The following is a 26659-nucleotide window of genomic DNA, read 5'->3' as shown; positions in this document are numbered from 1 at the left end:
AGATAAGATTTAGAATAAAATTTTGTTTTATAACTATTCAGTTAAAGATATTCTACAATTTTATTCTGAGGGCACAATGTGAGTACACACATGAAAAACAATAATCTTCGAACCAAACTTAGTTTTAACCCAGGATTAACCTCAGAAAACAAAGAGAAAGTTTCTTTTTCTCCACAAGTTTCAAATTGAACCTCACACTCATTTTATCTTGTAAAGTAATTTATTTTCATATAAACATACAGATTTACACAGACACCAACTCACACTCACACACACTCTCACAAACAATAAGAGGGACACTGGAACAGAGGACGCAATCATAAAAACACATACAAACTCTAATCACTCACACACACACACACACACACACACACACACACACTTGTACATCCTACTCAACAACACAAAGGCAACCTCTTCATCTGCTGCACTGAAAGCAATTGCACTTCCTTCCATTCTCTCCCTAATCAAACAGAGGGCCCTTATCCCTACAGAGCAACCTTTCTTTGACAGTTCCTTTCACAGCAGCTCTACAGTAACTCCACTTAAAACCGGCAGCAGGAACTACGCGCAAGACAGAGAGAGCGAAAGAGAGAGAGAGAGAGAAAGAAAAAAACCAAAACAGTCATAAGCCCTCATTGATGGATGCTTTTTAGCTGTAATAAAATTTACAAAGATTTCCTGTGGGGCCCTGTCTCAGAGCTCTAAGCTCAGGGCGGCTCTTTAGGAAACTGCTCTCTCTCTCTCTCTCTCTCTCTCTCTCTCTCTCTCTCTCTCTCTCTCTCTCTCTCCGTCTCTTTCTTTTTCTCTCCCTAGTCCCATGTTGCACCTGGAAATGAAGTCAAACCTCTACAGATCATAAAAAGCGAGTCTGTGAGTCTTATGCTGGGAGCCTATCATTAATGATGGGGTTCACACACTTACAGATGAGACAGAGACGTCAAGTGGTTGAAGGCTCCCTCTGGAATAGTTGAAAGGTCGTTTCCGTGGAGGGTCCTGGAAGAGAAGAAAAGAGGGAAATTGAAAACAAGTGCATGCTATGCTCTGAGATGGTCTCATTGTTTGGTCCATTACAAAGAGAACAGAAGAGAGAAAGCTGTAGCATGAGTTAGCCTTCTTCCTCAGGTCCTGGGCACAAGTTAAACAGGGATTTAGGGTCTACTTTCTTAACTGGGGAAAAAAATCACGTTGTGTGCTATATATAGCTTTCAGTACTGAAATCATGGGTATGATTATAATGACTGCATTTTGATTGAATGAGATTGAATTTTTATGTCAAACTTCATTATACACAATGCTTTTCTGTAATGTTGGGTAATGTGTAAAATGCAATAAAACAAGAATCTGTCATTTGTTAATTTTCTTGAAATGTTATGCAACTGACAAAAATACAAAGAAAAGATTTCCAGTGTTTTGGCAGACAACTAGACTCTATTTTGTAAATACCAACTAATGTATAGTTTGAGGCCTGGAACAGGGTCCAAAAACACAATTAAAAAACAAAACAAAACAAAACAAAAAAAGCTGGGAAAGAGGCATGTTTCCCAACGTATTTTAATTTTTTTTTATTCAAACTGTTCTAATTTCATTGAATTTTGTCAGGGTTTGTAGGACGTACAGCCCAGTCTGTCTTCTAAGTGCATTCAACAACAGCCAGTTGATGAAACAGAAAACATAAATAGATTTGCAAACCTTGAAGGACATACTGTGCTTGCAAGGAAGAAAATAAAACAGAATGAAATGAAATAGAAATAAATAACAAATAGCAAAAAGCAAGTTAGAAAGGAAGAAAAAAATTGAAAGAGGAAAGATTTTAACAGCACGAGTTTTACAAATTTAATTGAAAAATATTAGAATATTAAATATAAAAAACGAACAATAAGAAAAACCATGAAATAAAAAACTCATGCGCACTGTAAACTGACCATTGCATTTATTAAAAACACATTCATATGAAACATTCAGAAGACTTCACAAAAATATTTGCTTTAGTTTTATCTGTCTGTGCAAACTAAAGTAGCTCCCTGTGTGACAGAACAGGAAAGCCTGTGTATGTATTGTTACAGAGGAAAACTCATGGTTCTGGAAATGGCAGAATGAGCCGGAGGAGCTTGTGCTACATCACAAAATCAGATAAATATACAGCATCACACCACTAACGATCAGGGGGCATGAGAGGACAGGGGTCAACTGGGGGAGTGTAGCTGTTTAGCAGCTGCCTGTCAGTGTGGTGCTCACATGAAACAAAATTACTACAACTTTGCTCTGGTGTGCTCCAGCCCATTAGACCCCTGATTCTGACAACATCTACACCCAAGGGTCATTGTGGAATCTGAGTAATGTGTGGCTGACCAATACAGACCGTGTAAAAGCTGCTGATGACCTGCAGGGAGTGTTTTTTTTTGCGTGAGTGGTGGGAATGAAGAAGGAAGGTATTTACACTGGCTCTCTTTTTCCAACAACAAATAGGAGAACCTGCTGAGGCCAGAAACAGATTTTCCTTTAAAAGCCTGCTTTGTTTCACAGCAAACTACTAAACAGGAGATGTTAATGTTAGCTGTGGGTTGGTGTGTGTGTGTGTGTGTGTGTGTGGGTGTGTGTCTGCAGGAAGTGTACTTACAGCAAGCGGAGAGAACGCAGTCCATCAAACGCATGCACCGGCACACAGCGGATCTGATTATAACTCAGAATTCTGCAGATAGATAGATAGATAGATAGATAGATAGAGAGAGAGTGTTAGAGAGAGAGAGAGAGAGAGAGAGAGAGAGAGAGAGAGAGAGAGAGAGCGAGAGAGAGAGACAGAGACAGACTTATTTATTTATTTACTTATTTACATTTGAAATCTACAGGGTTGTGAACCAGTATCACGTCAGATTTCATTCTACTCCAGATTGGTTCATGTCAGTGGTAGAAGCCCATACTTTTTCAATGACAATGTAAATACTGCTCTAACACAATCAGACACAGTTCATACACAAGGTGAAGCCACACTGTTGTGGTTGTTTTCAGCAATGTGTAGCAGATGGCTGTGTATGTAGCAGACTCACAGTGTGGAGAGCTGAGTCATGTTGTTGAAGATGAGTGGAGGCAGAGTGCTGATACTGTTATTACTCAGGTCTCTGTGGGGCATCACAAACACACACACACAAACAAAGAAAACAGGCATTAAATACTGGACTTTAACATGGTTTCATGTGTAAAGTGACAAATAATACTTAAGCAATTAGCATTTAGACACAATCATGTAATAAATGTTTTTTGTAGAAGAAGGACATTAAGGTGATTTTGCTGACCAGTAAAAAGGATGGAAATACGTACATCAGTGAGAGGTGTTTCAGGCTGGAGAGCTCCTTGGGCACTGACGTGAGCATATTGCCTTCCAGATATCTGAAATACACCGAGAATGTGATGTCAAGTAAACTGATGTGATGTACTATAATACAGCCTCTCATACATAAAGTAACCTGCTGTAAAATAAATAACATTATGAAATATAACAAAAAAACATGGCCTACAAAAGCATTATGTAAAGAACATATTTTACAATGAACAATTGTTTTGTCATTTAAATTTTTTTTACATGAAAATGAAGTACAAAACATGGAATTAAACCTGTTGACACTGATGATATTCACCTACAAATATGTTTATGTAACTGTGTACTTTATTACACTGCTATATAAGTGCACTGACACAGTTACGCAATATCAGTTGAAAGTATAGCATAATGACAATAACTTATGATTTATTAATATCCAACAAGACCCTAATGGATAAAGCAGCTGATTATCTCTGGCTCTGTGATTTGTTTTTCTGAGAGTTCAGAATGACTCCGACTCTGATCAGCCAGAAATGAACAGTCCGGTTTTGATGTGACATAGTGGTAGTGCCTTGGATGACTGAAGAAAAATGTATAGCTCGTGGCAAACTAATACTTGGAATCACTGCTGGTGAAAATGTGTCAAAAATGTGGTGGAAAATACTGCAACCGAGATGAAAGAATGACATGTGCAACAGGAGGCAGAGATGGAGTATGAGGGAGGGAGAGAGGAGGGGAAGAGAAAGAGTGATACAGAGTGAGGGAGAGAGAAAGAGAGGCAGGGGGAGGGAAAGTCTGAGTGAGAGGAGGATGTGGGAGAGACAGGAGAGAGAGAGATAGAGAGAGATACACACAGTTCAGTGGTGTCCTTGGGGATGCCCTTGGGCAGAGAGCGCAGTCCACGGTTGCTGCAGCGCACCACTGTATCTGAGCATGTGCACGGGTCTGGACAGCGAGGGATTGATGGCAAACAGGCATTTTCTTCTATACCTAAACAGAGGGTGAAGAAGGGAGAAACAATTTGAGGCTACATAAATATGGCAAAATTCATTCATTCATTCATTGTCTGTAACCACTTATCCAGTTAAGGGGCTGCAGTGGGTCTGGATCATTGGGTGCAAGGGGGGACCACACCCTGGAGGGGGTGCCGGTCCATTGCAGGGCAGCACACACTCACATCTTCACTCATACACTCATATATGACTAAATATGACATTATAATCTAACACTGTTAACACCTAATAAAATTGTAAATTAATTATTTTATTTCATTTTTAGCTCTTCATGTTGTTTTTTTGCAAAAAAAAAAAAAAAAAGAATGAGAGGAGGAGTGAGAGAGATATATTTTTAATGCTTCTTTACTGAGATACCTTCCACACAAAATAGAAGGGAGGGCAAGTCACTAACGCAGGTTTAATATAGACATTCATAAATATTTTAAAAAAGAGAGCAAAGGACGGAAGTAAAGGAAAGAAAAAAGAACAGAATGAAAACCACAGGTGCACCAGTGTGTGTGTGTGTGTGTGTGGCAACTGATTTGAGCAGAGGCTGTCCCAAAATAGCCCAGCAGCCAGCTGCTGCAGGGATATGACCATCATTACCCAAAACACTTGCTCCTAATAAGTAAAACAGCACACAGGAGTTAATGATTGTCCACTAAATATTGTTCTTGGCTGGCACAGGCTTTGGTTTTCCTCAAGAGGCCAACTGACACCCCCCCTCCCACACCCTTCCCCTACAGTGCTTTCCTTCCACACCCTCCAGATCCTATCTGCAAAGGAGCCCGAATTACATTCTAGATTAAAACGAAAGAGAAAATTAGACATTAATGAGAGGTAATGGAGGCTGAGCTACGTGCCAACAATAACAGAGAGAGAATTAAAGGGAAAAAGAGAGAGGAGAAAAGGAAAAAGAGTGAGAGAGGACGAGAGAGGAAGAGAGATTTGAAAAGGAGATCTACATAGAATGAAATACAGAAGGAAAATGGGTTAGGGTTAGAGAACAAAAGACAAAAAAAGAATAAAATGGTGCTGCAGAGAGAAATAGTGGTAGCGATGGATGAAGGAAGGAAGAATAAAAGATGAACGTAAAGGATGAAAACGAAAATGAGAATAGAAATATAGAACCTGAGAAAAAAGGAGGGAGAGAGACAAAGAGAGAGAGAGAGAGAGAGATTTGAAACAAGAAAGTCATTTTACTCTGTTGATTAGGCTTCTCCAAGCTGCTGAAAATGTCTTCCCTCAAATCAATGTAGCTTTATTTTGTTACCACTGAGTGTAATTTAGGAGTCCCAAAATTAGTCTGATGTGGGGCTGAATAAGTCTTGGGAGCAATAGGAGCAAGGGTAAAAAAAAAATTCAGCTACCCTTTTCGAATGCCCCTTCCCTGTGTGGCCAGCTGTGAAGAAGAGCACATTGTGGGCATCACAGCGCATGTGAGTGAGAGCAGGAAAACACAAAGCTGCTCCTGAGCAGATGTGTACTGCTAACTAATGGCTCTCTTCCAGTGCTGAGATGCCTCATTTTGAGCCTCTTTATTTTAAAGTGTGCTGCTCTCTGTGTCTAAGGAGGCTTTCCTCAGCCTATTCCCAGAAGCTCTTAAGCAGGGAAAGAGCCGCTCTCCCCAAAACACTCGGGCTTTGATGGCAAGTCCCTGCTCCAGCCGAGACTTCAGCCCGACAGAAGCCAAACCACATTTCCTCTTCTCTGTTTAAATTTACGGCAGCGCCACGGGAACGGCTAACCCCTCCACTTGGTGACTGCAGTGAAATAGCTGCTGTTTCCCTCCAAATGTTGTCTGAAATGTGAGAATGCAGACACCTTGTGATTTGATTTGGTCTTATGATGCTCTCTCTGTACTGGAGGCTGAGTGTAAGCAGCAGTTAGATGGGTGTGAACAGTGTGGCCCACAATCGCCAATCAGCCACAACATTAAAACGACCTCTTTGCTTCTATAATCCGATTTATCAGCTCACCCTACCACAGAGGGGCACACTGCAGAGCTAGTAGTCCTAGTCCATCTGTTGCTCTGCATGTTTTGTTAGCAGTACAGGTGGGTGACACTAACTGAAATGCTACTGGGGTTTTTACACCCTTCACTGCCATTGCAGGATCTAGAAGTGTCCAACCAAGAATATCCAGTCAACAGCGTCCTGTGACTACTGATAAAGGACTAGACCAGGGTCTTTGACTTTACATCCAGCAGCTGGACCAGCAAAAAGTGTCATTGTCACTGGACTGTTGAGAATGAGCAAGCACTCTAATTATATCTGCAATGTGGAGGGTTTCTGAGGGTCCTGAAATGCAATAAAAAACAGGCTGAAAATAGACTTGCAAAGTATGCAGTGTAACAGATGGACTACACTCCATGGACTAAATGCAGAACTGCAAATCAAACCTGATAAAAATGAGTGTAGCAATAAAGAGGTAATAGTAATGTTGTGGATGATATTTGTAAACATTCCTTTGTTTGTAGCAAATGGCTCTGAATCCATTAGAGAGTCGTTTGTGATCCAGAACTAATCATTCAACTTTTAAAATTTGTAGCTTGTTTTCCTGTTTATCTACCACATGAAAAAATATGCTTAGTGTGTGATATGTTAGGTTACTGCAAACTGCCAAGGAAAACATGCTCATTTGTACTATAAACAGCTTAAAAACACAAATGTGCCCAAACTTTTTAAAGCACAGGGCAGGTGACTTAAACCAGAGATTTCATGTAAGCTGAATTAACTCCTTGTTTATTTATGAGTTTATTTGGCCTTGATTCCTTAATGACTATCATAAGGTCACTGTTCTTCCATCTCCAAAATGGTAACTTCATCAGAAGGAAAAACATTGTTCAGTGGATGTTAATGTAAAATGAGCTCATTCCAAACATCTGGATCACGTCCACTGGTCTGTTCATAATGAAACATGAATATTATTTAACCATTCAGTAATATGCAGTGAGGATGATCCAGAAACATGATAAACACATTCAAAATGCGTAAAGAACAGAGAGAAAATTCTGTATACCATCACAGGTAAAGTCTGGTGTAGCCACGTCCTGTATGGGAATCTCCTTCAGAAAGGCTGGCTTCTGACATCGAGGATTTCCACTGACCACTCGCGTCTTCTTCAGCCACTGACCCAGCCACGCCAAGTGACAGTCACACACGTAAGGATTGGAAAGAAGGTTACTGCAAAAACACAACCAGACATTAGAATCAGTGCTGAGGTGATACAGGAAACAATCATAAGCAAATGCCATGGCTCCAAAATGAATATTTAATGCTATCTATAATGTTATGTAATATTCTCTATTTTTGCATTTTATTTTCTTGACTCAAGATGCCTAATGACTTTGTCCTGTACATAGTTTGGACCTAACTGAGCAGACGGTGAAGGCAGGAACACTAGACAGACACATTTTTATCACATTTGGGCTGGGGCAGGCTCTAAAATCCACCTCCCCGTCTGCTAAATGGACCACAAGACTGGAGCCTTCACAACCACATTATTGACCCATTTTTCATGTATCCTCACAGAGCTGGGAAAGTTCACCTAGTGGAGCAGGGACCTAAATCATAAGTTCAGCCTTGAGCCGAAGGCGTTGCTGGCCATGAGTCAGCAGGGCTGTGATGTGAGTGAAGCTGCTGAGGGGGGCCAGAAGCTGGGGCGTGGCTCACCAATACTGTCACAGAGCCCAGCACGGCCACTTCAGTCAGGAGGAGCAAAACCCAGTGTACGAGAGACACTACTCCTCTGCTATAGCCCACAGCAGACATTAATTAAGCCAGCTGACCTTCCCATGTACTGCCAACAGACGTCCTGGAGCTCACAGGCAGTGGCACATGGTAATACCCACCATGTGTTTGCCTTTAATTATTCAAAAGGCGTTCCATAAACAACAAAGCTTAAAATGGGTTCATTATCTTTAGAGAAAGTGTGAAGGGAGTGAGTGAGAGAGAGAGCGAGAGAGAGAGAGAGGGAGAGAGAGAGAAAGAGATAAAGAGATAAAGAGAGAGAGAGAGAGAGAGAGAGAGAGAGAGAGAGAGAGCATCCTGTCATTCTCCAGAGCCAAAGGCAGCTGGAGAAAGTATAGAGAAAACAAACAATAGCCTTGGGACACCCTGAAAAATTCTAATTATGAGCTAACACTAATACTGAGTTGCTTAAAAAAAAAGCTGTGTGCTAATCACCAATCTGAAAAGAGGAATGACCTGCGACCTCTGTGTGCACTCCCTCTGGTCCAGTTTTGTTTCTGCTAATGTTTGCACTGCTAACATTCAAGTTCATACGCAGGAGTGGCCTGAGGATGGAGGGAAAGACCGGCCAAAGCACTTTCTGCACTAGTGAAAGAACAGCTGGACTGTGCTCTCACTTTCTCTCTTGTGCCAGCTCTCTAATTAACCTGAGGCTGACATAGACAGACCAACTCCAACTTTAAGCAGCTAAAAATACACAGAGGGAAAGAGAGAGAGAGAGAGAGAGAGAGAGAGAGAAGCAGTAATGAGACAAGGGTTCAAGCAAGAGAGAGGAATATTTAAAAAAATAATAATAAAATTTCCGTAGGCCACAGGTGTGCTCAAACACCCCCCCCCCACGCACACACACACACACACACACACACACCATTCACAATAAGTCAAAGAGCAAAGACCATCTTTGTTTGCATCTTTAAAACACTTGTTTTACATTATACAACAAATGCCTACCAACACACACACACACACACACACTAAAAAAGCGCAGACAAAATGCAGCCAGACAACATAATTCAGATCAACTCCACATTTAAGAAATGTTACCTGAAGGCAGTCTGAATAATTCAGTGCATTTTGCTGCCTGCGTGTGTTTGGTATTTTTCTCCTGATTACTCTGCATTATCTCTGTCCCACAGGCCCGCGGCGCCTTCCAATGTGTTACATCGCATCGTTATGCCGCCTTCAGTTCAAAAAGCTATAAAACTCATAAAACTCATGTTTGCAATTCTGAACGTCATTCAGAAATTGCTCCTAATTTGCTTCATGTGGTAAAACTAGTAATGTTATGTTGGCGCAATTTCAGAAATAACCCGAGTGCGATCTCAAAGAAGTCAGCGTGGTAGCGTTTTATCATTTTATAAGATTAAAATGTTTTGGACATGGCCAACATGGAATATTTGGATCTGTTTTCTAGCAAAGAAATCAGCTCCCCTTTTTGTTCTTTTTATGCCATTCGTCATGCTTGAAGGCGGCCAAACCAAAATACTGACATCAGCCTTTTGAGAAAAAGCGCTGAGAGACAAAGAAAACAAGCTCTGAATTTGGAAAAGCATCTGCAAACAATAACGCAAAAGAAAGCATAGCACAGTTTGATTGCACCACATGCTCGGCCTCTGTTTCTATGAGATTATAATAGCGGTGTGTGATTGGTGCTGCATGTGTGACCAGATTCCCTGGCTTTGAGGCCCTGTGTGCTAGTGCCCTACACGATGCAGCTTTTAACCAAAGACTGACACAAACTCACTCCACGCCATAGGTAGGACATTTGAAGCTATGGGCTGAGAGAGCAGATACTCTTCCGACCACCACATCTCTATGATGGCATACCCAGTATACAGTGAGTAGTACCTACTTAAAGTGGTCCACATTGGCACCCAAGGTGCTTCTGAGCACGCTGATCACATAGAAGAAGTTCCAGGCCAGGATTTTACAATGGCCAGCCAGTATGATACTGTACCTGGCTAGTCAGGTGTTTTAGCGGTTGCCGCATTAGTGTCATATCAGCTGGCCGTTTTAAAATCCCAGCCAGGAACCTGGATCCAAGGTTGAGTGCTCTACTGTGAGATCGGACCAGACGGACTAGCCTAAGCTTCCCTGGTGGGTCAATAAGCCTTGGGTATTTTCTTGCAAGGTTCACCGGTTATCCTTCCTTGAAGCACTTGTTATAGGTATTATACAATGCATCCCAGGACTTCCCGACAAGAACCTCTGGAGATACACTGACCAACACAATATTAACCTCAGCTTCTAGAGCTTAATATCTGTCACACACCAGCAAAAGATTTAATTACACATATTGCATGGTTACTGCAGTCATGGAATATTTTAGATTTGTTTTGTAACCATGAAATATATGTAATTAAATCTTTTGCTGCTGTCATTTACACCCTCATATCTAAAAAATGCTAATTGTAATGGATATTACTATATCATAAGTAACATCGGTCAATCTTCTTACATTTTTCACACTATAAAAAAGCACCTGTTTGTTATAAATAGAGCAAATATTAAAAATGGGGAAAAAAGACATATATTTACCTTCTTACACAACATCAGCAAACAAATGTTTTCTTTTCTTGTAACATAAGGGTGTTTAAGTGTGTGAGCACTCACATGGTAGAGAGGGAGTGTAGAGTAGTGAAGGCTCCTGGGGCAATGGTAGAGATGCGGTTATCATAGAGGGAAAGCAGACGAACGGAGCTGAGCCCAGTGAAGGTGGAGTTGTCCACACAGCTGATCTGGTTACTCCTCAACATCCTGCAGAACACACAGCATCACAGCCTTACACTCAGACAGTAAACATAACAGTTTGTGTTCACCAGAATACAGAGGATGGTGGGAATCATGCTGAGGTCATGAGAGAGAGTGAGGGTGGTGTGTGTGAGAGAGAGAGAGAGAGAGCGAGAGAGAGAGAGAGAGAGAGAGAGAGAGAGAGAGAGAGAGAGTTACTGAGAGCAGAGAGAATATAGAGATAGTTGTTTTTTTAATGTGTTTTTGTACATTCCAAGGAGGATATCAGTTCCCTATGTAAGAAAACTCGAGAAGATTGCACCTGAACTACAGACAGCACCAATATCAGCAAAAATGCTGGACTGGATATTAGAGGGAAAAAAGAATGAACTCAATCCAGTGGAAAATGTAGCCTGAAATAACTCTCTTCCAAACTCTATCAGCTCATGCTGTTCGCTGTATATTTCTTCCTGTGGGGTCATAAAGTGTTTTTCTTTTCTATGGCCTTCTGAAAGTGGCCTTCTTTTAGATGCTCATCTTAACCACATGGACCCAACAAGTCTGGTACTACAATATCAGACTTATTAGAGCACATTCTTACATATAAAATAAGCACAACAACAGCATTCAGAAAGAGTTATTAATGCAAAGCAACAGTTAAAACCAGAATTCACCATTATATTGTATCTGTTTTAAAAAAGTCAAAGCATGTGCATCAATTAAACACATTCAAGTTTAAAGAAGAATAACTGTATGGATGTAGGCTGAGAAGATGTTATTATTCTTATCAGTTGCAGTAAGTGATAACCAGCGTGGTTTCATCTCTGATCAGTGCCAATAACATGGTTCTGACTTTGTAAAGCGTTGTTATTTTTTGATGTATGACTGTGACATGCATGACTCCATATCTTCAGATTATTTTAAAGCATGTGTGTGTGGCATGTGTGAAGAGCAGTGAAAAGGAAAATGGCCAGTGTAATCAGGGACTCTAAAAGGAGCCCAGCAGCACAAACTGGCTAAATGCAAACCAGAAGCTGCTGGGACGAATACGTGAAAGCAGCAAATTTGGCATTAGATCCTGACAAGCAGGGACCTGACATAGGCAAACTCAATTTGGGTGCCATGTTCCTGGGATTTAAAAGCCACGAAATTCAATACTGCTGGACCATGATTCCATTCATTTGCTCCTACGCACTCCTCTCTCTCCAATTTGGCTAATTATCCAGACAGCAGAGCTTAGCAAGGCCCTTTCTAACGACCAGACTCCAGAATACGCATTGTGTTAGCATCTTTGATGGTGCAAAGGGCTTCTCATTATGACAGCAGCACTGCTTTTGCTTCATGTGGTCGACTTCTCAGTTGAATCTGATGGGCGAAGTTTGCTTTGCTGACCGTACGGCATAGTCATTGTATGGAAAGAATTTTCCAGAATTTGTGTTTCACCAAACGCCTGGGTGAACAATTAGCCAAGTGCACAATATGTGATTGTGTGTGTGTGTGGGGAACAGTGACCACGAATGTGGTTTTACACCCCCTTGTGTGTTTTTATACTGAAACCAAAGCCCTTCGCTGTCAGGTAAACAAATAAATGTTTTCTTTTTTTTTGCTCTATTTTTGCATAGGCTAAATGGAGCTGTGACCACGCTGGGGAGTGAGAAGGGGACATTTTAACAAGGAAATGTTGAACAAAAATTGCTTCGTACTCTATAAATCTGTGAGGAAAACCTGTTACTTTTAGTCTCTAACTCACTCAGCACAAGCAACATAGATTAAGCACGGCTATTTATTTGGTCAAACAAGAGGGTGGCCTCTATAACAATGCCCAAAGGTTTTTGTGGACACCTGCTTATTCAAATTTCTTCTGAAACTATACCTTATAAATTCAACATGCTATTCACTGGGTCAAATAAGAGGATGAATATTTTAAATGCTGTTTTTTACAAATAAATCAACACAATATGTAACATGCTACTGTCACTGTGTATTTTGTTAGGACCCCAGACATTCCGTATAGTCACTCAAACGGTTAACAAACTAGAGACTCCAGTGCTATGTCTGAAACTGTGCCCTATTCATTATATAGTGCAGTACTTTAGGGTTCCACCATTTTGTAGTAGCATCCGAAAACATTATGGATCATTTTCAGGGCACTCTTAACAATCCCACAATGCACTGCAAAAAGTAGTACACTAGTGGCTAGTGGATACCCATAATTCGCTGCGCTGTTAAAAACCCACATGAGGTAGCGTCTGAAATTATTCACTACTCTCCTAAATTGTATATTGAAAATTATAGGGAATAGTGAACATAGAGCCATTTGAGACACAGACTAGGTCTCTAGAGTTTAGGTAAAAGTTAAACTCACAGGGTCTTAAGGCCGGTTAGTCCTTTGAACATGCGGCTGTGGACAGCCTGAAGTTTGTTTCCAGTCAGTAACAGCTCCAGGACGCCGCCAGCACCATCAAAAACCCCCTCCCGGATGTCCCGCAGCTTGTTGTTGCTCAGGTTTCTGGAACAATACAATAAGCAAAATTCATCATCCTTCCAAATTCACTTCTGACAACTGTCTGCTTTTGCCCCATCGTCCGACGGCTCCCAAGTTCACCAAGCCACATTAAACCATGGCATAATTTTGTGAAATGGCAAAATTGAAGAGTATATCACTATCTTATTACCAGATGTGTTTAATATGTTCCTCACCCACAGTCACAAGTTTGAACCTGTTTTAATCAGCCCCTAAACACGGTTTTATGATTTCTGGCACCGTGTTATCTCCTCTGTGTTCTGGTGATTCACTTGCTGATTGTAATCTGTGCCTCAGTAAAATGTGAGGTGGAGGGGGGGGGGGGGGGACTTTTAGAGGTTGCCCATTTATAACTAGTCCGACAGTGCTAGATCGTAAGCAATTTCATGCCTGATAAATCACTGGTCCTCTTTTGCGAGAGACCACCACTTTCCTCATCTTCAGAGTGGGCGGCAAATATGGCCAGACAGTAAATCCCACTGCGCCTTCGTCCCATTTCGGCAGAATATTCCACTGCTTTCCCTGCACCCATCGCCTATGCGGCTCATCGCGCATAAAGTTGTTGACATAAAGCTCACAGCCAGACGCCCCCCCAAACGGCAACCTGCATCCCTCCACAGTTAAAAAGGAAATAGGAGGAATGAACATGGTCGTACATTTTCCGCAGGTTTGGGAGCTTCTTAAAGACCCCTGTGGCATCCAGCGCTGAGATCTCATTGTCGTTCAGGCGCCTTGAGGTGGGAGAGAGAGAGAAGGAGAGGGAGAGGGGGAGAGAGGGAGAGAGAGGGAGAGGTTAATGGTTCACCAGTGGGAAGATGACTCATAACACAGGGTGAGATGGAGATAAACTGGCACACTAAAGAAAAAGAGAGAGAGAGAGAGAGAGAGAGAGAGAGAGAGAGAGAGAGCCTCAATGGAGCAGGCTCTGACACAAAGAGAAGCTCTATACATTCCATGATTAGCATTCTGGCCTCTGTGTGCATGTGTGTGTCTGTGTGTGTGAGAGTGTATATCATGTGCATGACACCGTCATTTGGCTGACAGTTGTATCATGTTGAGATTCCCTACGAGCATCTCACAGTGGGACTGCGTGATATAGCACAGCCGAGAGATAAAGGCAAGAACAAAAAGAAGACAAAAACTCTTCACAGAGGGAGAGGAAAGAGAAGACGATGGAAAGTGGCTTTTATATTATTAAAGCACAATCACAGTGCAGTAGGAGGCTGGATGAAGGGATGGATGTGGAGACTGCTGAGGACAGCAAGCATGAGGGGGGAGATCTGCATATATACAGAAGGAAAGAGCTTACATCTAACTCCTAACTTTCCCATTAACACGTACTGTATTGTTACCATGCTAAATGTAGAAATGCAACATTCTGTAATGTGTGAATTGTAGATATTCCCATAAATAACAAGAACATTTCTGTATCATTTAGACATGGTTATTTTTATATTAATGCGCTAATAATTTCTCAGTAGATGTTAATGAGAAGATACATTACAATTATTAAGCTCTGATAGAAGTGCAGTCTTGTCCTTGCCATTACAGGCTGTAAACAGACCACAAATCTCATTGTTTAATTTAACAGATACTTATGTTATCACATCTTTTTTAGCAAGTCAGAAGTACAAACCCAATTTCCACAGGTTTATGCTGATATTATGTACTAGATCTGTGAAAAAAACATTACAGTGCACTATTTGACTGCAGGCTGCCACATGAAGCAGGAGGGTACAGCAGTGGCCAAATCATTCGGAAACTTTTTGACTGACACACAAACATAAGAAAATATCTTCATATGCAAGCCATTGAGGTGGTTTAAAGGAACACTAGGTAAGATTTGGTGTCCAGAAACCGGGTTTGGCGGTTCTTACCAAAAGTTACATAGTGCCATTTCTATACAGTGCTGAGTCTTAGGCTCTATTTTCCCTATTAATAAAAAGAACACTCAGTATTTTCTGTAAGTAAAAGAACCGAAAATGTACCAATTGTTTTTGACAGAGTATAAAAACCCAGTGTGAATAGAGAGTGAGAGAGAGAGAGAGAGAGAGAGAGAGAGAGAGAGAGAGTGATGGATGAGTGGAGCTGATGGGATTGCGGACGGAGAGTGACGTGTCCTCTACACGTGAGCAGAAGGGCGAACAGTGTCTGGGGAACTGGCCTACAGCAGTGCTAGGCTAAAAGCTTAAGAAAAGCCTGTGACATTCATTCCCCATGGTGTAGCAGGAGGCACTGGAGAGAACTAGAGAGAGAGAGAGAGAGATGGTGGAGAGTGCTGGAAAAGAATGGAGGTGGGTGGAGGAAGTTAGGAAGAGAAGATGTAAATGAAAAGACTAAATCACTGCTGGAACTGCATGATCTTTACTAGTGTAGGTAAGAGGTAAGTGATAAATGCATTTATTATATAAAGTAGATCATTTTAAAGTCTGAATGGCCATTGGGTCAGCTAGAGGAGTATAAAGCCAGCGCTGGGATGTTGAGCAGTGAAATGTTTCTCTGGAGTGCTGGTGCACCATCCAATGCCTTTGGGAGTAGGACTGGCTTTAGGATCCATAATCAGCTAACATCAGTACCGGACCCCACTAATGTTCTTATGCCTCTCGTGTGAGTCAGGTATTTTACTGGTTTAGTATTTTGGTGAATATATATTAGGTGTTCAGATGTGTGCTCCCTTACAGGTCAGTGGTGTGTTCAGGCAGGTGAGGTGGGATGCTGGTCAGCTTGAGGTTGGAGCAGTCCACCACCGACCCCTCACAACGGCAACGCTCAGGGCACACTAGATCTTGAAAACACTCGCCGGTCAGACGACTGCGGTAATCCTCTGAACCTGACAACCATAGAGGAGAAAAGAAGGACAAAGAGAGAGAGAGAGAGAATGAGAGAAAGAGAGAGAGAGAGAGAGAAGCAAAAGACTGTCAAAAAATCTTATTTGCACATATATTTAAGGAAATATATGTGCAAACACTACACCACACTAACAAAGTGCACCCCCCTCCAGACATACATAAACCACCAGACAAACACAAACGCCCACTCATGCCTGCTCCTAAACAAACATCCATCTTCTGAAGGGTAGCTGTATGTGTAGATAAAGCGGACTGAACAGCAGGAGGTCACTTTTGCTGGAGGTCTGCTCCAGAGATGTGTGTTTTGACAGCAAAACACTGGCGGTTTCTGGGGAGCAGTCGGATCTGGCTCTGCATGTTGTATCTGCTTCCCATCATGGACGTCTCTCCACGGGCACTGTTTATCTTACTCCATGCTTTTCACTGTTTCACTGCCCTAGAGGCTCACAGACCAGGAGCTCCCACACGCATTCAAAAGTCTGGAATCAGTCTTTTCAATGATATGAAACCAATTCTGTCCGTGTAAAAAAGATTCGGACATGACGCAAATCATTAAATCATTCACGGAAAGCTGTAAACTGTGCTATATATTTCACAACAAGGATACATAAAGTCAATGATGGAAAGCACAAATTTTTGGAGAATTTTTGGCCTGATAAAAATGAGTGAGTGAATGAGGATGCATTTCAAATCCTTTTTAGAATGCTGTGTAAAATTAATAAATAATAAAAAAAGATGACAAACAGCTAAACATAATACATTATGACATAATGCTAAATAAAAGATAAAATATTTATAGTTTAAAAATGGTTTATATAGTTAATTTCAATATATAAATCAATTGGAATATAATATTGCTACTTGCTGAAAGAGTATTTATTTAATATAAATATAAATAAAACATCAAAATATACATTTTAAAATCTATTTTAAAATATTCTGTCTGCACAGTATCAGTTTTACAAAATAAATGTATTAAACAAGTGATTCCAAACTTCTGAACGGTTGTGGACAAGCACTCGGATGGCAAGTCACTGAATGGAGAAGGCCCCAAATGCAGTAGATGTTTTCCTTGACGTCTCCGCCGCTCCAAATTGGACTCGTTCTTCTTCGAGGAGTGGCCAAGGTGCGCTATCCCAGAATGCCATGCTGCGTGCGAGTGTGTCCAGCGGTCCCTGGTGCTTGACGGAACCATGTGAGGCGAGTGTAGGCGGCGGCACATGGTTAGATCAAGCACAAGAGACAGCTGCACTAGGGGCCAGGGGCCAGGGTGGGCCCAGGGCCAGACTGGAGGAGCGGAGCTGAGCGGAGAGAGGCAGGGACAGAGGAAGAGGAGGAGGAGGAGGAGGAAGAGGAGGAGCAGCCAGGAGGAGGAACAGAGCAGAAAGCTGCCCGGAATAAAGCTGGGTCACCATGCACAGGGGCAGCCCTGTCAATTTCCCCCATAGAACTGTTACCAGGACATCAGACCCCATAACACAAGCACACAGACAGACGGTCAGACAGACAGGACAGATACATGGACAGTAAGACACTGCATAGGAGAAAAAGGGTGGAGCAAAGCCCTCTGCTGCAGTGCACATACATACATACATACTGTTTTGTATATACTTTTAGGAACTGGGGTCAAACATATATTATATACACGAAATATTGGGACATACCACCTAATCATCAAATTCAGGTGTTTCATTCTTTCCCAAATGCCACAAGTGTGTAAAATCAACCGAGAATTCAAGAATGATATCAAAATAAATCAAAAGTCATTTTGTGAATTTTCTTCCATCCTAGATATTCCACAATCTACTGTGAGTAGTATTTCTGAAAATTGCAATCATTTAGAAACCACAGGAGCTCAGCTACAAAGTGGCAGGCTATGCAAAATAACAGAGTGCTGAGGAACACAGTGTATAAAGGTTGCAAATACCCTTTGCTGATTCATCAACTGGCCCTAACATCAGCACAAAACTGTGTGCTGGGTGCCTAAGGGCATGGGTTTCCATGGCTGAGGAGCTACATGCAAGCAGTACGTTACCAAGCACAATGCCAACGGTCAGTTGGAAAGGTTTAAAGCACATCACTACTGGACCCTGGGGCTGAGGAAACATGTTCTCTGGTGTAATGAATTACACATCTATGTCTGGTTGCTGTCTGATAGAGGGGCCTGGGACAGGTGAATGTCAGGAGAATGTTACCTGCTCAACTGCATTGTTCCAACGGTGAAGTTTAGTGGACAAGATCTAAAGCTGTGGGGTTGCATTTCAGGTTCTTGCCTAGGCCTGATCTCAACCTCATCAAACACCTTTGGAATGAACTAAAACAGAGATTTTGAACAAGGCCTTCTCGTTCAACATCAGTGTCTGACTGTACAAAAGTCTTTCTGGATGAATGGGCAAAAAAAATCCCACATACACACTTCAAAGCCTTGTAGAAATCCTTCTCAGAAAAGTGGAAGGTTTTGTCATTTGCAAAAGTGGGACAAACTCCATATTAATTCCTATGGTGTAATGTGTACGTGTACAGTGGAATTGTCCTAATAATGTCCATATAGTGTATCTCTGATGTATTATATACAATTACATGGCTGCCATAACTCATTCCCAAATAATGTGATTTTATATTGGAAATAAATAAATAAAAATCTAAATGAGCATAAATGTTATTATTAAAAAAACAACATGTCTGCTACAATGGTGCTGCAATGTTCTATAGAGAGGGCGTTTTAAATTCAATTTAAAATTGTAATCATTTAGAAACCACAGGAACTCAGCTACAAAGTGGCAGGCTATGCAAAATAACAGAGTGCTGAGGTACACAGTGTATAAAGGTCGCAAATACCCTCTGCTGATTCAACAACTGGCTCTAACATCAGCTCAAAACTGTGTGCTGGGTGCCTAAGGGCATGGGTTAAATAAAAATCTAAATGAGCATAAACATTATTATTTAAAAAATAACATATGTCTGCTACAATGGTGCTGCAATGTTCTATAGAGAGGGCTTTTTAAATTCAATGATCTGGTGATGAATAGATGTATGAGGAAATGTTTTTGGATCCATGTGACTTTTCTTTTGTTTTTTTCCTCTTTAGCTGTCCAAGTTAGATAACAAACATTATCTGTAGAAAGCCAAATATCATAATGTGTTTACAAGCCTCTGTATTTATGGCTATGCTAGAAGTTGTCATTTCTTTATTACCATAGCAGTAGGGTTTGTGTGATATATTTTATCTAAAAAAAAAAGACCTTACCTCAGCAACTGGTTTTGACCTTTTGGTTTTAAAGAATGTGAAACATTATTATCCTGTTAAAAGCACTTTGTCTTCTCTGGCCAAGTTTGTTGCTCCTGTTTTTTTTTTTTTTTTGTTTGTTTGTTTTAGGCTTGTTTTTCCTGTTTTTTCTTACACACTCAAGATATTTTTTTTTCTGTCCAACAACAAGCACAACCAAAACACACACACTTTGGTTTAAGCAGCGTTCAGGGCTCTTGGAGCAGCCAGTGTGTGTTCCGGCTCTCCCGCTGTGTTTGTTACTGTTTTGCTGTACGGACAGAGGCAGGGCTGTAATTAGGGAAATCCAGGGGTTAATATCAAAGCAAGCAGCGGGCACACACTTCACAAGGCTGAGCAGTCTGAAGGCCCCCCACACACTAACACAACTCTTTAGTAACGACTAGTTCATCAAAACAGTGCTCCACAGGCCTTGATGCTCCATTTGAGAGCTTTCTGCCCTTTTTTTTTTTGGTCTCACTGAGCCTCCTGGTGATGTTCCCATGAGCACTCTGAAGCCTGGCAGTGTGTTTGTAGAACTGCTCCAGGCCTGAGGATGCCACACAGCTCCCTCTCCAAGGAGAAAACACACACACACAGATATTCACACAAACAACCCTAACTGCATGTTGCTGTACATCTTATCCACCACCTCTTCCACTGCACTACCACGGCTGACTAGATATTGTTTAATCAGTGACCGTTCTCACCACAGCAGTGACAGCAGCATGGAACTAGAATTGGGACATAAATTAAGTATGCAGAGCAACAGGTGGGCTATAATTTGTAAACATCTATGGTAAGGCAAGCTCAGAAAATGCACATGAGTTTAAATAACATGGCCAAGTAGACACATGTTGCCAGCCTGTAGAGTTCTGTGCTGTGGAGTTTCATCTTATCCCTGAAGTCATAAGTGAAATGTGCTGAATGTGTCCATGCTGTTAGGGTCTGTGAACCCCAAAAATCCTTCAGGAGTCTGAGGGAGACTCTACCTGTGCAGCGGAACTTCTTGCCCTTGATCTGGCTGATGCGCTTGTTGGCGAGTCGTCGTGGATGACTGCAGCGCGCCCCACTGGTCTCGATGGGGTTATCAAACAGGTAGTCAGCCAGCCACTTCAGGTGGCAGTCACACACGAATGGATTCTGAGCAAGGTGCCTGAGGAGGTCAGAAGATCCGGAGAAAGAGAAAGAAAAAAGTGAAATATATATGAAGTATACTTTAAGTGTTGTATCCAAAATTTTAATTTGGACTTTAAACCTTTTATATTATATGAAATCACCATTGCCTCCTATATTCATTAAGAATAAATGCTTCACGAAACCTACATAAATATTTTACAATGTCATACAATTTCAATATATGCCCCAAAATATTCATGTCACATCATCTGGAATAAACCTACATCAATATTTATGTCACGTGCCATGAAGGGCTCTTGTAGGTTTCATGCGGCCCTAACAAACACTGCCCTGAAGTGAAGTGGTACAGAGATATCGTTAAATTGATACAAAGATTTGTTACAACTGCAACAATATTTTTAAATAAGAGTCATCACAATAAAGGGAAGGGGGTTCCAGTCCTGGACCTGAATCATCTTTACTCTACATTTAATAGTTTTTTTCTCAAGTCTTATAAACCACTTCAGCACAGAAAGGGCTCATTAATTAGTTGATTGTTTAGATGAAGTGTGTCGGAGCATGGAAAAGAACAACACAGCGCCTTGGGTTGGGAATCACTGCTATAGGGCAGCACATATGGTAATAAATCAATTCATGCAAGTTAGCGTGAAAGAGAGTCATTTCAATTCCAAAGTATTTTAACTTCGTATAATGTTCTAGTTCTAATAAATGCCCCAGCATTTTCGACAAGAAAATCATGAGTGGGGTATTAATAGTGTAATTATTTTCCAGTCTATTAGCAGCTAATTAACTTTCCTGATTAAAAAAACAACAAGGTGACCAGAAGATTGCATGGTGGGCAGTGTGTAGGTAAAATTTGATAAGCAGTGGTTGCTTAGAGACTGGAGTGCACTGAAGTGGACTGAGTCTTGTGCGTATGTGTGTGTGTGTGTGTGTGTGTGTGTGTGTGTGTCTGTGTCTGACTGTGTGTGACCGACTTACAGGGTCTTGATGGAGCGCAGCGGTGTAAACAGGCCTTTGCTGATGGTCTGCAGCTTGTTGTCGTAGAGCGAGAGCAGATTAAGGCTCTGCAGGTCTTTGAAGGTGTTCACCCTCAGACAGTTGATTTTGTTGGCGTTGAGCAGCCTGGGTGGGCACAAAGAAGCTTGAACGTTCAAACAACATTATACAGTGAACTCTGTGGAGTCTGGCTACACAGAAACAGCAGTCCATCTGTCATCATATATTTTATTCTCTTCAGGTCTGAGGCATCAGGTATCAAAATGTTTTGAACAATGGTAAGTATTATCTTGTATATTAAAGAAACTTGGATCTTATGGCAGATGTTTTAAAGCTTTGGATTTAAGAGAAACATATAACTGCTGAAATATATGACAAGAATTTATCTTACATTCTTTTTTTTCTATAATATTTTTATGAAAATGGCACGATGAATGGACAGATACAAAATTATTTAAATAAGTTTATATAATGTATATATATATATATAAAAGCTTTCATTGCAATCATTGTAAATGTATCTTGTTGGAGAATGGGATGACTTCAGTTAACATTCTATGTTTTTCCAAGCTGTCTAGAATGCAGAATAAAATATTTTTTTGACGTCAAAGTAAAAGACTTTGGCTAAACAAGAGGTGGACATCAGATAGAGAGCAACTGCCCAGCGCTGAGTAAAACAGTCCAGTCTTTGAGCCAGTAGAGCTCTTCCAAGGGCACTGTTCCTGGCCAATGCCCAGGTTTTTCACAACTTTAAAGACGCAGATGTTTTTTTTTTCCACTCTCTGCCTCACTGAGTGAAAGCGTTCCTCTCGCTTGGAGCGGTTTCATGTCTCATTTCTGTGCCGCCGGCAGCATCAGAAATGCTGTAAATTCATAATGACACTGCATCTCCTTCCGGATCCGGATGCCATCAGAATGCTGAACAGGGCTGAGGAATGCAAAACCCGGCCTCATAACTTATTTCTGTAAACAAATTTAGACAATCATGCACAGAGTGCTGCAGCTGTATAAGCGTTGTCCCTATCAGCGAAAGTCTGCTGTGGATCTTCAGTAGTCTGAGGTTGGGAGTCATAGAAAGCGCAACTGTTCTCTGCTCTCTCTGAGTTGGTGGGATGGTGTGTGTTAGCTGATGTGACAAATCTGGGCAATTTGCATTCTCACTTATCACCCTGTGCAAGAAGTAAGAAACTTGCATGAACCAACACCAGCATGAAATGATGGATGTATATTCATACAGTAGGGCGGCACGGTGGCGCAGCAGGTAGTGTCGCAGTCACACAGCTCCAGGGGCCTGGAGGTTGTGGGTTCGATTCCCGCTCCGGGTGACTGTCTGTGAGGAGTTGGTGTGTTCTCCCCGTGTCCGCATGGGTTTCCTCCGGGTGCTCCGGTTTCCTCCCACAGTCCAAAAACACACGTTGCAGGTGGATTGGCGACTCAAAAGTGTCCATAGGTGTGAGTGAATGTGTGTGTGTCTGTGTTGCCCTGTGAAGGACTGGCGTCCCCTCCAGGGTGTATTCCCGCCTTGCGCCCAATGATTCCAGGTAGGCTCTGGACCCCCCGCGACCCTAAATTGGATAAGCGGTTACAGATAATGAATGAATGAATATTCATACAGTATTTGTATATAGTATATGAAACATACTAAACCAGCATTGGTACCAAACAATTCTTGTATAAATGCAGAAATCTTTCCAATATGTACAAAAAGATGATGATGTGTATATAATTTCTATTAAATAATATAAAATTAATTAATTAATTAATTCATTCATTCATTATCTGTAAGCGCTTATCCAATTCAGGGTCGCGGTGGGTCCAGAGCCTACCTGGAATCATTGGACGCAAGGCAGGAACACACCCTGGAGGGGGCGCCAGTCCTTCACAGGGCAACACACACACACACACACACACACACACATTCACTCACACCTACGGACACTTTTGAGTCACCAATCCACCTACCAACGTGTGTTTTTGGACTGTGGGAGGAAACCGGAGCACCCAGAGGAAACCCACGCGGACAACACGTGGAGAACACACCAACTCCTCACAGACAGTCACCCGGAGCGGGAATCGAACCCACAACCTCCAGGTCCCTGGAGCTGTGTGACTGCGCCACCGTGCCACCCCATAATATAAAATATAAAATAATAATAAAATATTGCCATTTAGTCTATATAGTGTCGTGATTAATTTTAATGTAATGGAATTATCCAGATTCAAACACTCCTTATTTCAGTGTTCTGCCGCCGCAGCACAACTCATGATTCAACTAACACTGAAGTGACTGAAGACATGACTCAGACCCACACCAAAATGACAAAAGATGACTTGGTTAAGGACTACAGTGAATCCTAAGCAACTCGTGAACATCTCTGTAACAGTGAGGAGACAGAGACCAAGGGGGAAAGCGTTCTTGCTTTCTCTATGATGCCCTGGTGTAGAACAGTTCTCTCCTGCAGTTGTCCCTCCTCTTCCTCTTCTTCACCCTGCCACCTCTGTGTCTCTCCTGCTTAGCTCGTCTGAAAATTGACTAACGCAGGGCCTGTGCTTAATTACTGAAAGCCATTCTAATGAGCTTTTGTCTCGGAGCAAGCGCATGCATCGTTAGCCTGCTCACAGGGAGAACTAATTAGGTTTGGGGAATTTCAAAAAAGAGGCAAAACAAAGGAACCCCATTCAAAACAAGAAAGCTCAAAACAGCGTCCATGAAGGCTTGTGCATGGCTTTCAGAACGCTGTAAGGTGTTTCAACAGATGGGCACTTATGAAGTAAATCCATTAGACAGAAAACTGCAATTGGTAAAAACAGAGGTAATTTGGCTCATTAGGGTAGGAGACAGGGTAAATGTTGGAAAGTGCATGGTTGCGCCTGTGGACCCTGCGCACTACGGGGTCTGATAATAACTTGCTGACGTGCACTCGCTCTGCTCGAACCGGATCTGCCGACATGGGAGCAAGGAAGCTACTGGACTATCAGAATTTCCCCATCTCCACAAATCATTAGAGGCGGCACAAACAGGCCCATTAAAGCCCACAGATTTCCTCAAATTAGAGCACTAAACACAGGCATTATGTTTGAGCAATGTTTCTGTGTCTACATCAATACAACTAGGTGTGAGAGATATGCTTCGTAATCACGTCCAATTTAAATGCTAATGATGTTCGGTACACGCCTCGAAAAGTAAAGACGCAAACAAGAGAGAAATCTCGCCTTGTCTTCCTCTGATGCGCCGTCCAAATGGTTCATTTGAGATCTGGAAGGGGTCTCAGGCTCCTAGATGCTCTTTTCTCTTTGTTCTTTTTTTTTTTTGCTTGAGTTCGTTTTATGAGGAGAGGTGGGAGAAATGAAATAGCTCTTCCTCTGCTGGCATGCATGCGTCAGTATACACACACACACACACACATAGGGAACAGTACTCACAGCAGTTGCAGAGAGACTAGGCCATCAAACAGCCCCTTGGGTATCTCCGCAATTTTGTTTCCATACAGGACCCTGCAGGTAGGAACAGATGCAGCTCAAAGAAAGGCCAGTAAATCACTTCAATACCATGTCTGTCTCTCTCTCACTTGCTCTCTCTCTCTCCCTCTCTTTGTGCACCACTTGTCAAATATTAGCCCGCCCCGTACCTTGCAGGAAGATTTAAATACAAGGATATACATTTCAACATATTATGCATAAATATAATTCTAGAAATATAAGCTATTTTTGGTTACACAGCTGACTAAAGAAACACTCCCATTTGTAGTATTATTATGCATGACACTTTAGGCGTCTTCTGCAGCTTACATCTAGTCTAGTATTTTTAAAAGAATCTAACACCTTGTTTAGGAAGCTGAAATACCCATTGGCTCATAATTAAAAATCATGTACATAGCAACAACTAGTTCTATAAATGTACTATTGTTTCCCTGAGCCTGCACAGTGTATGTTTCAAATAAAAATGGTGGAAAAAAAATTGTGAGTTAATGCAAGGAAACTATTGTCTTTCATGATCAACCCCAAGCTACACAGAGCAGACAGACACTTTGCTGAAAGAATGCTACAGTATTCCTTTAATATGAGCATGAATGCTGCCTCCTGTGCCCTATTGTTCTATCGCCATTGCAAGTGAATGGCTCTTTAATTGTGGCATGTGTAAATGAGCTGAGGGGTGTGAGGCTCAGGCTTGTCATTGTGAGATGGATCTAACAGGATTAATATGCACAGGCTGGAGCTACTGTCTCTTTCTGACTTGTTCATGTGATGTAATGAAAGCCTCCTCTCGTGTTCACACCACAGCAGATGTCGGCACACGTACACACGCACACACACACACGCATGCATGCAGGGACGGTGAGGCTGTTTGTACGGTGTATTGCTGCTGCTGTCGCCCTCCACGCTAATTTATTTCTCTCAGCTGACAGCTGTCTCATCACTGTCAGCCTCCAGCTCCGTGGTTAATCCGCCGCAAAAAAAAAAAAGAAAAATAGCAGCGCATTTTGGCACAAATGCGCTGATTATGTGCAGAGAAACACACTATTTTGATTAGAGACCTTATAAACTGTGGAGGAGACAATCACATAAAAAGCTTATAACAATAGTTGGAATGTATTTGAGGAGAATTTTCTGGCTTTAAATAGAAAGAGTTAATCAGCAGAGCTGGTAGAAAGACCCCTGCTGAGCTGTCACATGAGCAGTAGCCAATACACTTTAAACAATGTAAGTTGTTTTTTTCCCTTCAACTTAATCATTTAATCAAATACTACAAACAGTGTGATTTCTCACTCTACTGTTTGTATACTGCTGACTGTACTCCTGTATATGTGCATGTTTGTGTGTTTGTGTGTGTCCAAAAACTTACAGTGAAGTAAGGGATCTGAGGCCGCTGAAGGCATCATCAGCGATGTCCGAAATCTGATTCTTACTCAGATCTCTGAAAAATACACAAACAGTTAGTGATAACACCCTATACATTTCACATCGGCTGATCGACCGCCTCATTAAAATGTCCACAGCAGCAATGTAACTGTACTGTGCAAAAGTTTTAGGCACCAGAGATTGAGATTTAAAAAGATATTTATCTAAGCAGTAAGTAGTAAGTAAC

General features: G+C 41.6%; 1 protein-coding gene across 2 annotated transcripts in view; it reads right to left on the bottom strand.

The window, feature by feature from the left end:
• slit3 (slit homolog 3 (Drosophila)) overlaps nt 1–26659 on the bottom strand; it is a 182397-nt gene that overhangs the window by 26679 nt on the left and 129059 nt on the right. For both annotated transcript variants that reach the window (XM_066648750.1, XM_066648751.1), the window contains exons 11-24: nt 26417–26488; nt 24997–25068; nt 21556–21699; nt 20427–20590; nt 16000–16150; nt 13977–14051; nt 13162–13305; nt 10680–10823; nt 7336–7499; nt 4174–4309; nt 3319–3387; nt 3048–3119; nt 2621–2692; nt 925–996 (exon numbers count right to left, since the gene is read on the bottom strand). In XM_066648750.1, the coding sequence (XP_066504847.1) occupies nt 925–996; nt 2621–2692; nt 3048–3119; nt 3319–3387; nt 4174–4309; nt 7336–7499; nt 10680–10823; nt 13162–13305; nt 13977–14051; nt 16000–16150; nt 20427–20590; nt 21556–21699; nt 24997–25068; nt 26417–26488 (1551 nt within the window). The remainder of the gene's footprint in view (nt 1–924; nt 997–2620; nt 2693–3047; nt 3120–3318; nt 3388–4173; nt 4310–7335; nt 7500–10679; nt 10824–13161; nt 13306–13976; nt 14052–15999; nt 16151–20426; nt 20591–21555; nt 21700–24996; nt 25069–26416; nt 26489–26659) is intronic.

Source organism: Hoplias malabaricus, chromosome 17 (assembly GCF_029633855.1).
Source record: "Hoplias malabaricus isolate fHopMal1 chromosome 17, fHopMal1.hap1, whole genome shotgun sequence".
NCBI classification, from domain to species: domain Eukaryota; kingdom Metazoa; phylum Chordata; class Actinopteri; order Characiformes; family Erythrinidae; genus Hoplias; species Hoplias malabaricus.
The sequence above is the reverse complement of the archived record's forward strand: the minus strand, read 5'-3'. Positions and strand labels throughout refer to the sequence as shown.